Genomic DNA, 16,818 nt, shown 5'->3' on the forward strand with positions numbered 1-16,818 from the left:
AAAAAAAAAAAAAAAAAAAAAAGTGAAGTCTGTGTTCACTTAGCTTCAGGGTCAACTACTGTTTTGACCGTTTCCTTAAATACCTGCAGCCAAGGAAAGAAAAAAGGTAATAGGAAAGAAAAAAAAAAAAAAAAACAGTCCCAGTCTTTTTTGCTCTGTGTTGGGGCATTCCATCAAAACTTAGCCAGACTGTTTACAACTCTATCTTAGTCTTCACATTCTACTTAGGCAGAGCCGGAAGGTCAGCTAGTGGTGAAAGCTTAGGGTCTTCTCAAGCCTTCTGTGAGTTGTCCAATCCTAGGCATGTACATAGCATTCTCAATTTCTCAGCACATACGAAAGCATTTAAAAGTCCTTATACCACCCTGTATCTCCTTTTCAACTGTTCCTTCCTAGCTTTTTGTCCACCTATTCATTGTCCTAATTTTTATCCCCAGACTCAGACTTCTACAGTTGATACTCTGGCTTTCAAATACTTTTCACACGTGATGATGGACAAGCCACCCCAGTCCCAGGAAAGCTCTGAGTTGTGTAAAACAAAAGGAAGCTCTATACCGGTCCTTCAGAAACTTCAGACAGGTTAAAACAATCACAATCTTTTGAGAGCAAGATCTGTACTAATCCTTCCGGTGCTAACAGCCTGTACCATGAGTGTAAGCTGCCATTTTCAAAGCCATTATTAATCTAGGCACAAGGAATGGTAGGTGAGCAATTTAAGGTGCCATCGTATTTTTCTGCAGTGCTACAGCTCCTTACTTTTCCTTTTTTAATGTTAAATTCCAGAGTTCAATAAAAATTAATTCTGATAGTTTGTGGAAGCTAATTAGGTGTTTTTGTAAGAGCCCTAGAGTTCCCTACTCCACCACATTATATGACTCCTCTCACAAATGTTTTATATGCATAACAAAAGTATTTGCCTTTATTATGCTGACTGCAAATTTCAAATACATATTCTTTATCATATTTGAGGTATTATTCTACTGTAAAGAAATATTCTTCTAAAGAAATATTTTTAATTACAGATTTTTTTATTCCCAAATACTTTTTGGAGCTTAATGAATTATGATTTCTCCATTAGATCTACTAATGTAAAAACTTGTTCATAAATTTCCTAATATTGAACTATCTGCTTTGCCTGTGATACCTATGTAACATCAATTTCCAATTCACCCTTCCTCCCAGTCCTTGGTAATCACCATTCTACTCTCTGTTTTCTGAATTTGACTATTTTTAGATATTTCACGTAAGTGAAATCATTCAGTATTTGACCCTCTGTGACTGGATTATTTCACATAGTGTAATGTCTTACAGGGTCATCCATGTTGTCACATACACCAGGACTTCCTTAAGGTGGAATAATAGTCCATTGTATGTATATACTACATTTTCTTTATCCATTCATCTATCGATGTTTATACATCTTGTTTATGTATCTTGGCTATTGTGATTAATGCTATTGTGAACATGGGATCTCCTCAAGATTCCAATTTCATTTCCTTTGGATATGCACCCAGAAGTTGGATCATATGGTAATTCTATTTTTTTTTTTTTTTTAGTTATCTCCATACTATTTTCCACAACAGCTACACCATTTTACATGCCCATCTACAGTGTACAGGGTTCTAATTTCTCCACATCCTCTCCAACACCTGTTACAGTTTGTTTTGTTTTGATATCAGCCATCCTAACAGATATGAAGTGGTAAGTCACTGTGGTTTTGATTTGCATTTTCCTGATGATTAGTGATATTGAATATCTCTTCATATACAGCACCTTACACATTTGTATGTTTTAAGAAATGTTCATTTAAGTCCTTTACCCATGTTTTAACTAGGCTATTTGTTTTTTGTTTTGGGGATTTTTTTTTTCTTTTTTTTTTGCTGTTGAGTTGCAGGTGTTCCTTATATACTTTGGATATTAACTCCTCATTAGATACATGGTTTACAAATATTTTCTCCTATTCCATAGATTACCAGTTCATTCTCTTAACTGTTTCCTTTGCTGTGCAAAAGTTTTTTAGTTTGATGCAGTCCTGTTTGTCTATTTTTTAAAATGCTTTTGCTGTAGCTATAAGTTGTTTTATGTAAGACTTTGGTAACCACAAAGAAAATACCTATAGAAGATACACAAAAGAAAAAGAAAAAAAAAAGGAAGGATCAAAGCAAAATCAACAAATCACAAAGGAAGACAGCAAGAGAGGAGAAAAGGGACGAAAGAACTGTAAGAAAGAAAACAATTAACAAAATGGAACGAGTAAATCTTTCCCTATCAATAATTTAATGTAAATGGAGTAAACTCTCTAATCAAAAGACATATAGTGGCTAAATTAATTTTAAAAATAAGATCCAACTATATGCTATCTACAAGAGACTCACTTTAGATTTAAGGACACACAGGCTAAAAGTGAAGGAACAGGAAAATATACTCCATGCAGATAGCAACCAAAAGAGCACAGTTGTGGCCATACTATCAGACAATACAGACTTTAAATAAAAAACCATCCCAAGAGACAAAGAAGGTCATATGATAAAAGAGTCAATTCATCAGGAAGATAACACAAGTATAAACATATATACACCCAACATCAGAGCACCTAAATATATAAAGCAAACACTGACGGAACTGAAAGAAAAAATAGCAATACAATAGATGTCAGTACCCCATTTTCAACAATGAATAGAACACACATATACTGAATATTCCACCTAACAGTTGCAGAATACACAGTCTTCTCAACTGCACACAGAACATTCTCCAGGGCAGATCACATATTAAGTCATAAAACAAGTCTGAACAAATTTCAGAAGACTGAAATGATACCAAGCTTTTCCTAAGCACAATAGACTAAAATTAGAAATCAATAACAGAAGGAAAACTGGGAAAATCACAATTATGTGGTAATTAACAACACACTCTTTTTTTTTTTTCAGTGGAAAAAAACTTTTATTGAGACCCCACCAGCTGCAAAATCTGCTCCTGGCATTAAGCTCCTTCTTTCTTTGCAATTCGGTCTTTCTTGAGTGGTCCCATGAATGCTTTCTTCTCTTCCATGGTCTGGAAGTGGCCATGGCCAAACTTGGAGGTGGTGTCAATGAACTTAAGGTCAATCTTCTCCACAGCCCGCTGCTTCGTCTGCACCAGCAAGGACTTGCAGAGGGTGAGCACCTGCTTCTTGGTTTCCCACCACACAGCCTTTCAGTATGACAAAGTCATTGGTCACTTCACCATAGTGGACAAAGCCACCCAGAGGGCTGATGCTTTTGTCAGGCAGGTCATAGTCAGTGGAAGCACTGTTCTTGATCAGCTTGCCATCTGTGATAAGGTAGCCCTGGCCAATCTCATAGATCTTCTTGTTGATCTCACTACGGTGATGGTAGCTTTTCTGCCCAGCACGTGCCACAGAGAAGGCCACATAAGCAGGATGCCATGCCCCAATACAGGCCACCTTGCACAGACCTCGGTGGGTCTTGCGGGGCAGCTTCTTGGTGTGCAAAAGACTGGTGACCCCTTTGTAGCCTTTGCCCTTGGTCACCCCAATGACATCGATCATCTCATCCTGCCCAAACACTTGGTTCACAGGTACCTGCTGCTCGAGCCTCTCACGGGCCCAGTCCAGCTTCTCGGCCACGGTGCCTCCGTTCACCTGGATCTCCATCAGGTAGGCCTTCTTCTGGCGCAGAGGAAGCAGGTGCATCTGGGTGTGGGCAACGACACAGATGACTTGGCAGTACTTCTTCATGCTGCTGAAGTCCTTCTCCAGCTGCTTCTTGCCATCCTCATCCTGCCATTTCTTGCAGTACTTGGTAAAGGCCTTCTTCTTAGATTTATGCCAGTTCTTATAGAAACGCCTCTTGCATTCATCACTGATGTGCTCAGCGAAGACAGTCTTGAAGGTCCGGAGGCCTCGAGGGATTTCCATGTAGCCCACAGTGCCCACAACCACCATGGGTGGCATCTCCACAATAGTCACAGCCTCCACCACCTCCTTCTTGTTCACCTTGGATCCTGGCCTGTCAACTTCCCGCACGATGTGGATCATGCCAGCCTTGTATCCCAGGAAGGCTGTGAGGTGGACCGGCTTAGACGGGTCATCCTTAGAGAAGCTCTTGACCTTCCCGCGATGCCTGCTGCTGTGCTTCTGAGACAGGAAGCCGAGGGACCCATGCCTGGGAGCGGAGAACTTTTTGTGAGACATCACGCCATCAAATCCCGCCGGTAGAGCAACAACACACTCTTAAACAACCAGTGGATCAAAGATGAGATCAAGGAAAATTAAAAAATATCTTAAGACAAAAACACAACAAATGAAAACTTATGGGATGAAGCAAAATCAGGACTAAGACGGAAGTTTCTAATGATAATTGTCTGTTTTTAAAGGAAGAATAATCTCAAATAAGCAACTCAACTTCACACCTCAAGGAACAAGAAAAAGAACAAAACTAAGCCCAAAGTTAGCAGAAAGAATGAAAGAATAAAAATTAGAGCAGAAATAAAAAACAGAAAACAGGAAGAAATCAACTAAACTGTTAGTTTTGAAAAGGTAAAAACAATGTTAAACATTTAGCTAGACTAAGAAAAAACTAGAAGACTCAAATAAATAAAATCAGAAATAAAAGTGGAGACATCACACTGATGTGAAAGATTCATAACTTCAGGTATGTCTTCTGAGGTTTTTGTTAATGTCCTCAAATAAATTAGGAAGTTTTTATTAGTGTATTAGAACTCTTTATATAGCACAGGAGTTATCCATTACCTGATAGCTTGAGTCACCCATATAAACATCTAAGTCAGGCACTGTTTTTTTCTTTTTGTTAAGAATATACCAAAAAGTTGATAGAATGTTAAAATAAACATGTGAATTCCTTCTACTTAAACAACTGTCGAACATTTTCCCCTATCCCTCCACAAAGCTTTATCCTTTCACAAAGACACTGTGATTTGACACTTCAACCCTAAATAATTCACTTATCATATAACCACAATGCTATTATCACACCCAGGAAATACTCCATAATGTTACCTAATATTGAGCTAGGTCAAGTACTTTACTTGGAAGCCAAATGTTTGATCAATAAAGTTTTTGTCTCTCAGTCATGTTTAATCTATTACACATTTCTGTTTAATTACATTATCTAAGAAAATCAGTCATTTCATGAAAATTTTATACCTAACAAGAAAATAGTTATACTTTATTTTCTCTCATTATTTCAAATTTTCTCAGTGGTATATCTGGTATGCTCCTTTTCATTTATAACATTGTATGTTTTTCCTTCTCATCTTCTAGCTAGTCAGAGCTTTCTTTTGATTTGGAATTTTTCCAAGGTCCAAATCTAGATTTTAATGCTCAATTCTATCATTTTTCTGTTTTCTAGTTAATTGATAGATTTCATTTTATAATTTCCTTCTTACTACTTTTGTAGTTTGGTTTGGTTTATTTTAGAGTATAAGTTTATTTCACGTTTTTCTGTCTAAACGTGTTGAGTTATTGGTCCATACACTAAATGATATAAAGTACTGACTTCAAACTTTTCTTCTCTTCTTCTATTACCAAACAGAAAAGAGAAGGAGAAGAAACAGTATTCTGCCAAGAGAGATCAGTAAATCCTCGGGTACAGCGTGGATCTCATTCTCATAGCATGGAACGGGCCAAAACGATCTCAATAGTTTTTGACAACAAGCAATCTAAGAGAGTTTCCTTTAGGAGCCTACGAATGCATTTCTGTGGGGTAGAGGGCAGTAAGATAAATCCTCATTTTGGTTTGAAATTGTATCTGAACATAAAATTTGTACCTTGATGTAGAAAACAAAGAGAAAAAGGACAGAAGCAGGTTCCTCCTTATTGTTAATTACTTTAAAAGTAAATAAATTATCCAATCAAAAGACAGAGACTGGCAGAATGCTCCAACTATATACTGTCTACCATAGACTCACTTATATGCTACAACATGGATGAACCACATGCGACTAAGTGAAATAAGCCAGTCACCAAAAGACAAATATTGTATTATTCCATTTATAGGAAGTACTCAGAGTAATCAAAATCATACGAGACAAAAAGGAAAATGATGGTTGCCTGGGGCAGATGGGAAGAGAACAAAAAGTTACTATTTAATGGGCAAAAGTTTCAGTTTCACAAAATGAAAAGAGTCTCGGAGATGGATGGTGGTGGTGGTGGTGGTTGCACAACAATATGAATGTACTTAACACCAGTAAACTGTACATTTAAAAATAGTTAAGAGGTAAATTCTGAGTTATGTGTATTTTACCATGATAAAAAAAATTTACAGAAACATCTGCCTTGATTCATTGAAGCAGTCTGTGCCAGCTGGATATAGAGTCTTATTAATAAATACAATTTATTTCTCTATGTACTTAGCCTTTCAAAAGAACTTTTACTATTCTCTAATAAAAGATCTCATAAATCTTGTTAGATTTACACCTTGATGCTTTTAAAAGTTTTGTTATGATTAGAAATAGCTGCCTTTTAAAGTTCCTTTTCTATGATTTCAATTGTATCTCTTGTTCAATGTTTCTTTTTAATTAATATATAAGAAATTCTTAATAAGGTGTACAAATCTGAAGTCAGGCAGTTTATTTTTTATATGTGTTGACAGCAATGTAAATACTGCCCATATCCAGATATACAAAACTTCCTATACCTGAGACCTCTTGTGCCTCTTCCCGGTCAATAACACACACCTTACTCCACCAGGGGTAACCATTCTTATCACTTTTCTCACCATTGATTAGTTTTTGAATTTCATATGAATGGAATTATTCAGTATGACTCGTTTGTGTCTCGCTTTTCTGCTAACATAACGTGTGACAGCTTTCAAAGTTGTTGAGTAGTTTGCACTCTTTTATGGCTACACAGGATTTCACTGCATGAATAAAGCATAATTGATTCATCTCTTCTACTCCTGATATACATTTATGTAGTTTTCAGTTTGGGGCTACTATAATTATTATTGACCATGTCTTCTATTGAACATATGTACTGACATTTCTTGAGTATGCACCTAAAAAGAAGTAGTAGTGAAGTGTCCCAGGTCAGGCATATGTTTACCATTATGAAATAATTATAAATTATTTTAAGAGTTTTGTACCAGTTTACCTTCCCACCAGCAATAAAAGACTGTTCTGGTTGTTTCATAACTTTACCAATATTTAGTATTGTTCTCTTTTTTAATTTTAGCTACTCTGATATGAAGCAGTATCTCATTATGGTTAATTTGCGTTACCTAAGAGGCAGTGATATTGAGAATGTTTTCAAATGCTTATTGGCCACTTGGATATCTTCATTTATGAGGCACCTATTGAAGTCTCTGGGTAGGAAGAATGGATTTGCATGAGTTTCTTATATATTCTAGATTTATGTCCCTTATCAAATATATGTATCCAAAATGCCCTCTTCCACTGTGTAGCTTGACTTTTCACTCTTCATGGTGCCTTTTGATTATCTGACGTTCTTAATTTTCATGAAGAGCAATTTATCAATCCTTTCTTTTATGGATAGTGTATTTTTGTTCTTAAGAAACCTTTGCCTAACCCAATATCATGAAGAGATTTTCAAGAAACTTTATTTTACCTTTCAACGTAAAGTCTATGATCCATCTCAAATTAACTTTGTAGTAAGGTATGATGTATGGGACAGGATTATCATAGAAATTATAACACATATAGTTATCAAGCTAAAGTAAATAATATCTAACTTTTTCCCAGTTAAGAAACTTGGAAAAAGATTAACTCCATTTATACAGCTTCAAACCTGTACGATATTGTTGTCATATATTTTAAGTTTCTGCCACATTTTATCTCAGTCATGAAGGTCCTAGTATTTTTGTTTCATATACTTAAGTATTTAGCTTTACTTATCCACATACTTAACACATCTTTTGCTCTTTAATATTTCCTACATCACAAATTTCCCATATTAGATTATTTCCCTTTAGTCTGAGGTAACCACTTAGAAATTTTTAATGAGTGTTGAATGAACTGTTATTGTCTAAAATCACTTTTATATTACCACATTCTTAAATTTTCACTGACACGCAATTCTAGGTAGATATAATTTATTTTCTTTCAGCACACTGAAGGTATCATCCTAATGTATCACCTTTCACTGTTGAAACAAATCATAATGGAAATTTTAAAATATCTGGAATGGTATAATAATAATTATATTACATATAAAACTTGTAGGTTGAAACAGATTGGGGGCTGGGAAAGAATCTGTTGCAGGCATGATAAGTAGAGTGGCTGAGGGAGAAACATACAAGGGAATTCAAACAAGTAACTAAATACATGGAGGATAATGGGAGCCAAGTTTCTTACTATCAAAGAAGTGAGTTACAAATAAAGAAAAAAAGGCTAGAATAACCCTGTATTACTGGAATGGAACTGGATGTACTAGTATAAACTCACAGCTTTCATTTTATAATAAAAGTAATAGATAAGGAAACAGGCATACAGAGGAGAGGGGGTTGTGTGTGCAATTATGAACATACACATTGTCTGCTGAAAGGGCATAAAGGCAACAGCATCACAGTATCAATAAGCACACCAAGCATACATATCTTAGTTTCTACATGCTACTCTCTGCTAAAAAGAACCAGGGCCCCTTGGAGAAATGGACAGCTCTAGGGCTTGTGGAAAGAAAATATAAGATTCCTAGAGTATCTTCCTATCTCAGAAAGTAGGTGAATGCTCATGAAATGATGGGATCATGAGAAAAACACACAGGCACCAGCTTAAAATGGTTCTCATGGGCAAGTGTGGGATAATTTGAGTATCAAAATAAACAATGATAGTGATAGATTGTGACCCTCTGAGAAGAAAAATCCAAGAGCCCATAATGATATAAATAAATAAATGGAGAAGGGACACTTTTAACTTACCACAGAATTCCAATGAATGAATGCTGAAGTGATGATAGAATTTTTTTCGATCACCAAATTAAAGCTATTTTATTAATAAATTATTCAGGCAAGTATAAACACTAGATCCTAAACTAGAAATATTTACAGTCTCAAAGAATCTCTCCATAATATTTATTAACTGCTTATTAATTAATATGTAAAACACATAAACCAGCAGATACCACCTTAACTAAGTGGTACGAGTTAACATTACAAGTATTGAGACAAATCAACATAATGTGTCTCCTGACAAGCATGAAAAGCACATCACCTGTGGCTTTCCTACATAAAAATCAAATCTGAATCAAATCATGGTAACACAGCAGATAAATTCAATTTGAGGGAAATCTGCAAAGTAACTAGGTTGTACTCTTCAAAAATGTCAGTCATGAAAGAAAGAAAAAATAGAAGAAACACCCTACACTTAAAAAAAAAAATCATTTAAAACATGACAAACACTGAAATAATTTATAAAAGGTTTTCCATCAACATTAATATCTACAGGGACATTCAAAAGCTGTATGTGACAAGGGACAACTCTACATTGTGTGGAACTGTCTTGTACATTACAGAAATAGTAACATACCTAACACCTATCTACTGCATTCCAGAAACAATCCCCAATTACAGTGATGACCCAAGAAAAATCACATAAATTTCCAAAATATCTCTTTGGGAGGCATTTACTATCCCTGTCAAGAACCACTGCCTTCCACAATCTAGTCTTCTCCCTTTCACTCTCGCTCTCAAACACACTGGCCTCCTCCCTTTCCTTTAGCACCCCTCCCTTTAACACTCCCTTTCCTTTCACACTCTACCTCAGTAACTGTGTGTGTGCTATTTCTGTCTGGAATGCTCTTGTCACTGATAACTGCCTTACTTTCTCACCTTACTCAGACATTTAATTCAATACCTCTTTCTCAGGTTCTGCATTGACCATTCTGCTTTGTCTCCCTGGCTCTTATCCCACCATCTGACACTTATTTTACCTGTTTGGTTGTTATTCATATACTCTCACTTAATGTAAACTCATGATGTGTTTGTCTATTTTGTTCAGTGGTGTGTCCTCAGCCTATAGATGAGTGATGGCACATATCAGGCATTCAATATGTATTTTTGGAATTAATAAATAAATGTTCAACAGTAGGGTAGTGAATAAATTGTTATGTTCATACAACATGATATTATATACCTAAGTAAAATTACGCTTTTAGAGAAGTTTTAAAGGGAAATCCTAATATATTTAAGTTAAAAAAAAAAAAAGGTCCAAAACTGTACACAGTGTGGCCAATATGGGTTCCCTAAGAATAAGGCATATCTAGACAAACACTATTTCACAACTACTCAGTTAATAGACTGAAGAAAGTCAATCATAAGATGGTGAAACATGAGATGGATGAATGACAGTATCATGAAGTACTCACCATAAGTGTGAGAGTAGTCTTATTCAAAAGTTTTAGACTTTTTTTTTTTTTTTTTGAGATATAGAGTTTCCCTCTGTCGCCTAGGCTGGAGTGCACTGGCACAATCTTGGCTCACTGCAGTCTCCACCTCCCAGGTTCAAGCAATTCTCCTGCCTCAGCTTCCCGAGTAGCTACAATTACAGGCATGCACCATGACACCCAGGTAATTTTGTATTTTAGTAGAGACAGGGTTTCAAACGTTGGCCAGGCTGGTCTTGAACTCCTGACCTCAAATGATCCACCCACCTCGGCTTCCCAAAGTGCTAGGATTACAGGCATGAGCCACCATGCCCAGCCGAAAGTTTTAGACTTTTTATCCCTAACTCTTAGTGAACATTTTTATCGCTAATTTGGATGAAAATACTTATCAAATATACAAATGGCACAAAGCTGAAAGGGATATTTTAATAAAATAAATGACCAAATTTAGACTAAAAATCATTCCAATAGGCTTGAACACTGATATAAAAGCAATAAAAAGAAATACAGGAGAGTTAAAAAGTATTATATAGGGCCAGGCGTAATGGCTCACGCCTGTAATCCCAACACTTTGAGAGGCCAAGGTGGGCGCATCACTTGAGGTCAGGAGTTCAAGACCAGTCTGGCCAACATAGTGAAACCCCATCTCTACTAAAAACACAAAAATCATCTGGGCGTGGTGTCACACGCCACTCATGTAGCGGTAATCCCAGCTACCCAGGAGGCTGAGGCAGGAGAATCACTTGAAGCTGGGACATGGAGTTTGCAGTGAGCCGAGTTCATGCCACTGCACTACAGCCTGGGCAATAAAGTGAGACTCTGTCTCAAAAAAAAGAGAATTAAAAAAAAAAAGTATTACATACATACAAGAAATGAGAATAGAAATCTTGGCAGCAGTTCATGGTTTTTGGTTTGGTTTTGTTTTGCTTTTTTCCTACAGCTTTAAGTTTTGAAAGCAGTATATGGTTTTTTTTTTTTTAATGCCCAATTATGCTGTGACCATTAAAGATCTCATAGTACATTGACAGAAAGAGAATTACTAAATATATTTCATGTTGGTCAGATCAGAAGTGAAATTGTGTTTCATCTAATTTAGGACACCTTATTTTAAGAAAAACACAGACAAACTAGAGTCTACCCAAAGGAAGGCAACTTGCTTGCTGAGGGATCTGGAAATATGAACACAAGAAAATAATTTTTAAAAATAGGGAAACACAAATCACTGACAAAACTATGTACTTTTAAACAAATGATGCTAGGGTAGTGCTCACTTTGGCAGAATATATACAAATGGTGCTAAGAGAACCAATTGTCCATTTTATTATTCTTATTATTTTGTCAATTTTGTTTTTCACAAGCATATATGTAAAACCTAAAATCCAATCTAATTTGTACTTTTCAAACATTTTTCCAAAACTGTGATAATCTAAATAAACTATATCACTGGAGAACAGTTTTCTAATAAACTTTGTATGAATCAGGCCATGAAATCCTTGTATGATAACTATATTAATTCTTACAGGATTAATAATAGTAATAATAGCTACCAGTTATTGAGTACTAACTAGATATCACATATTCTGCTAAGCATTTTATAGGCATTATCTCACATAATCCACACCAAAACCCTCTAAGATAGGCATTATTATATCCTATTATTAAGCAAAATAGCAGACAAAATGCCTTAACCACAGGAGAATGAATAAATTATTATGTAATCACACACTGAAATACTGTACAGTAATAAGGAATAAATGAAAACTATGCACATCTACATAGAAGCAGCTCTAAACCCTAAGACTGTGTGAAACACCCAGTTCTCAAAAGAATATGTATCTTATTGATTCCATCTACAGAGTTCAAAACCATACTGAAGAGCAGGAAAATCATTATATATCAAAATAAGAAATAAAAAAGATATGACTGGGAAAGGAGAAACAAAGAACTTCAACAGTATTTAGTAATGTTCTATTTCTCAAGCTGGATAGTCAATATACGGGAATTATTATTTACTTGCTGCTATTCTTTACATAAATGATTCATATATACTCTTTTCTACATATGAAATAGTTAATAGAAGGAAAATATGTACTGTTAAAATGAAAGTCTTTTATACATAAGCTATTATAGCTGTGTACTCAAGCATTTAAAATAAACATTTGAAAATAGCTGGACTTCATTTAGATTTCAAGATACCACTTTCAAGACAAAATAAGGGTGATATTCAGTCTTCTCTGTTCTAAAAAAAATTGATAAAACAAGCAAATCAGTTCTTATTTTTCTAAGAAGATAAATTTTTCAAAATATGAACTTGGAATGAATAAAAACTACATATCTAGACTGTAAGTATCTAATACTTACATCTTAACTTTTGAAAAATTAAGATGCCAGCCTAGGCACAGTGGCTTATGCCTGTAATCCCAACATTTTGGGAGGCCAAGCCAAGAGGATCACTTGAGTCCAAGCGTTCAAGACCAGCCTGGGCAATGTAGAGAGACCCTGTCTCTGCCAAAAATTTAAAAATTAGCCAAGCAAGGTGGTACACACATGTGGTCCCAGTTACTTGAGAGGCTGAGGTGGGAGGATTCCTTGAGCCTAAGAGTTCAAGGCTGCAGTGAGCTGGGATTGCACTGCTGCACTTCAGCCTGGTCAACAGAGCAAGACTGTCTCAAAAACAAAACCAAAAGGCTCCTTACACTTTAGCCAAATATTATCAGCAATTCAACTGATGCCCAAGTAAGAGATCCAAATTCCATCACCCATTCTTTCATATTTACTTTTTTCATTTCCAGATTTCTTTTATACCTTGGACAAGTCAGCTGTTCTCCCATGACCAAACAACTCTGCCTTGATCTCTTCTACTTTCCTCCTGTCATCTTCATTTAATTCTGAAATGGAGTATCCACAATCATGTGCTAAATTGAACTTCAGATTCCAGGCTGGAGAGAAAGCATACACTTGAGATAATACAATGCAAAAGTGATAATTTGGCAATAATTGCAAGAACACAGAAGATCATCAATATATGCAATGTAATACCCACCGCAATGCTTANGAGATATAGAGTTTCCCTCTGTCGCCTAGGCTGGAGTGCACTGGCACAATCTTGGCTCACTGCAGTCTCCACCTCCCAGGTTCAAGCAATTCTCCTGCCTCAGCTTCCCGAGTAGCTACAATTACAGGCATGCACCATGACACCCAGGTAATTTTGTATTTTAGTAGAGACAGGGTTTCAAACGTTGGCCAGGCTGGTCTTGAACTCCTGACCTCAAATGATCCACCCACCTCGGCTTCCCAAAGTGCTAGGATTACAGGCATGAGCCACCATGCCCAGCCGAAAGTTTTAGACTTTTATCCCTAACTCTTAGTGAACATTTTATCGCTAATTTGGATGAAAATACTTATCAAATATACAAATGGCACAAAGCTGAAAGGGATATTTTAATAAAATAAATGACCAAATTTAGACTAAAATCATTCCAATAGGCTTGAACACTGATATAAAAGCAATAAAAGAAATACAGGAGAGTTAAAAGTATTATATAGGGCCAGGCGTAATGGCTCACGCCTGTAATCCCAACACTTTGAGAGGCCAAGGTGGGCGCATCACTTGAGGTCAGGAGTTCAAGACCAGTCTGGCCAACATAGTGAAACCCCATCTCTACTAAAACACAAAATCATCTGGGCGTGGTGTCACACGCCACTCATGTAGCGGTAATCCCAGCTACCCAGGAGGCTGAGGCAGGAGAATCACTTGAAGCTGGGACATGGAGTTTGCAGTGAGCCGAGTTCATGCCACTGCACTACAGCCTGGGCAATAAAGTGAGACTCTGTCTCAAAAAAAAGAGAATTAAAAAAAAAAAGTATTACATACATACAAGAAATGAGAATAGAAATCTTGGCAGCAGTTCATGGTTTTGGTTTGGTTTTGTTTTGCTTTTTTCCTACAGCTTTAAGTTTTGAAAGCAGTATATGGTTTTTTTTTTTTTAATGCCCAATTATGCTGTGACCATTAAAGATCTCATAGTACATTGACAGAAAGAGAATTACTAAATATATTTCATGTTGGTCAGATCAGAAGTGAAATTGTGTTTCATCTAATTTAGGACACCTTATTTTAAGAAAACACAGACAAACTAGAGTCTACCCAAAGGAAGGCAACTTGCTTGCTGAGGGATCTGGAAATATGAACACAAGAAAATAATTTTAAAATAGGGAAACACAAATCACTGACAAAACTATGTACTTTTAAACAAATGATGCTAGGGTAGTGCTCACTTTGGCAGAATATATACAAATGGTGCTAAGAGAACCAATTGTCCATTTTATTATTCTTATTATTTTGTCAATTTTGTTTTCACAAGCATATATGTAAAACCTAAAATCCAATCTAATTTGTACTTTTCAAACATTTTCCAAAACTGTGATAATCTAAATAAACTATATCACTGGAGAACAGTTTTCTAATAAACTTTGTATGAATCAGGCCATGAAATCCTTGTATGATAACTATATTAATTCTTACAGGATTAATAATAGTAATAATAGCTACCAGTTATTGAGTACTAACTAGATATCACATATTCTGCTAAGCATTTTATAGGCATTATCTCACATAATCCACACCAAAACCCTCTAAGATAGGCATTATTATATCCTATTATTAAGCAAAATAGCAGACAAAATGCCTTAACCACAGGAGAATGAATAAATTATTATGTAATCACACACTGAAATACTGTACAGTAATAAGGAATAAATGAAAACTATGCACATCTACATAGAAGCAGCTCTAAACCCTAAGACTGTGTGAAACACCCAGTTCTCAAAAGAATATGTATCTTATTGATTCCATCTACAGAGTTCAAAACCATACTGAAGAGCAGGAAAATCATTATATATCAAAATAAGAAATAAAAAAGATATGACTGGGAAAGGAGAAACAAAGAACTTCAACAGTATTTAGTAATGTTCTATTTCTCAAGCTGGATAGTCAATATACGGGAATTATTATTTACTTGCTGCTATTCTTTACATAAATGATTCATATATACTCTTTTCTACATATGAAATAGTTAATAGAAGGAAAATATGTACTGTTAAAATGAAAGTCTTTTATACATAAGCTATTATAGCTGTGTACTCAAGCATTTAAAATAAACATTTGAAAATAGCTGGACTTCATTTAGATTTCAAGATACCACTTTCAAGACAAAATAAAGGTGATATTCAGTCTTCTCTGTTCTAAAAAAAATTGATAAAACAAGCAAATCAGTTCTTATTTTCTAAGAAGATAAATTTTCAAAATATGAACTTGGAATGAATAAAACTACATATCTAGACTGTAAGTATCTAATACTTACATCTTAACTTTTGAAAATTAAGATGCCAGCCTAGGCACAGTGGCTTATGCCTGTAATCCCAACATTTTGGGAGGCCAAGCCAAGAGGATCACTTGAGTCCAAGCGTTCAAGACCAGCCTGGGCAATGTAGAGAGACCCTGTCTCTGCCAAAATTTAAAATTAGCCAAGCAAGGTGGTACACACATGTGGTCCCAGTTACTTGAGAGGCTGAGGTGGGAGGATTCCTTGAGCCTAAGAGTTCAAGGCTGCAGTGAGCTGGGATTGCACTGCTGCACTTCAGCCTGGTCAACAGAGCAAGACTGTCTCAAAACAAAACCAAAAGGCTCCTTACACTTTAGCCAAATATTATCAGCAATTCAACTGATGCCCAAGTAAGAGATCCAAATTCCATCACCCATTCTTTCATATTTACTTTTTTCATTTCCAGATTTCTTTTATACCTTGGACAAGTCAGCTGTTCTCCCATGACCAAACAACTCTGCCTTGATCTCTTCTACTTTCCTCCTGTCATCTTCATTTAATTCTGAAATGGAGTATCCACAATCATGTGCTAAATTGAACTTCAGATTCCAGGCTGGAGAGAAAGCATACACTTGAGATAATACAATGCAAAAGTGATAATTTGGCAATAATTGCAAGAACACAGAAGATCATCAATATATGCAATGTAATACCCACCGCAATGCTTAGTATGTCTTCTTAACTATGACAACCTATCAGAAATTCTTGACAGAGATCATTTCACTGCAAAGTCTGATTTTCTTAAGCCATGCTCTATAGATAATTCTACAAAAAAGCCACTTTAAATCTGGTATTCAATCATGTTTATCTTAATCCTCCTTCTAATCAAGAGTCCCTTTGCCTCTCCCTTTAGTTCCAGCTACAATTACTCACAATTTATAAAAGTAATAAATACAACTTGGAGGTTTTTTTTTTTTTAGAATAAAAGGTGCAAGGAACAGTGTAGGAAGTTAACCTCAAGGGACGATTTCTAGGTAGGCCTAAATTGCTCTTAAATTGCCTCCCAAAATATATTCCCCATATTGTCTTACAGATTTTGTTTTAATGGAGTTCTATTAGAAAGTAATGAGATTT

The 16,818-nt window shown here is 35.7% G+C and overlaps 1 protein-coding gene and 1 pseudogene across 2 annotated transcripts in view; both read right to left on the reverse strand.

Annotated features, from left to right (window-relative positions):
* Positions 1-16,818, reverse strand: part of ALMS1 (ALMS1 centrosome and basal body associated protein) — a 236,937-nt gene that overhangs the window by 146,504 nt on the left and 73,615 nt on the right. Inside the window, exon 9 of the mRNA XM_017876541.1 lies at positions 16,164-16,297. Coding sequence (XP_017732030.1) covers positions 16,164-16,297 — 134 coding nt within the window. The remainder of the gene's footprint in view (positions 1-16,163; positions 16,298-16,818) is intronic.
* LOC108532463 (60S ribosomal protein L3 pseudogene) lies at positions 2,916-4,210 on the reverse strand (annotated as a pseudogene). The gene has a single exon (XR_001886455.1). The product of XR_001886455.1 is annotated as a 60S ribosomal protein L3 pseudogene (transcript).

This window comes from Rhinopithecus bieti, unplaced genomic scaffold, assembly GCF_001698545.2.
Source record: "Rhinopithecus bieti isolate Rb0 unplaced genomic scaffold, ASM169854v2 scaffold_1058, whole genome shotgun sequence".
In the NCBI taxonomy this organism is placed as follows: domain Eukaryota; kingdom Metazoa; phylum Chordata; class Mammalia; order Primates; family Cercopithecidae; genus Rhinopithecus; species Rhinopithecus bieti.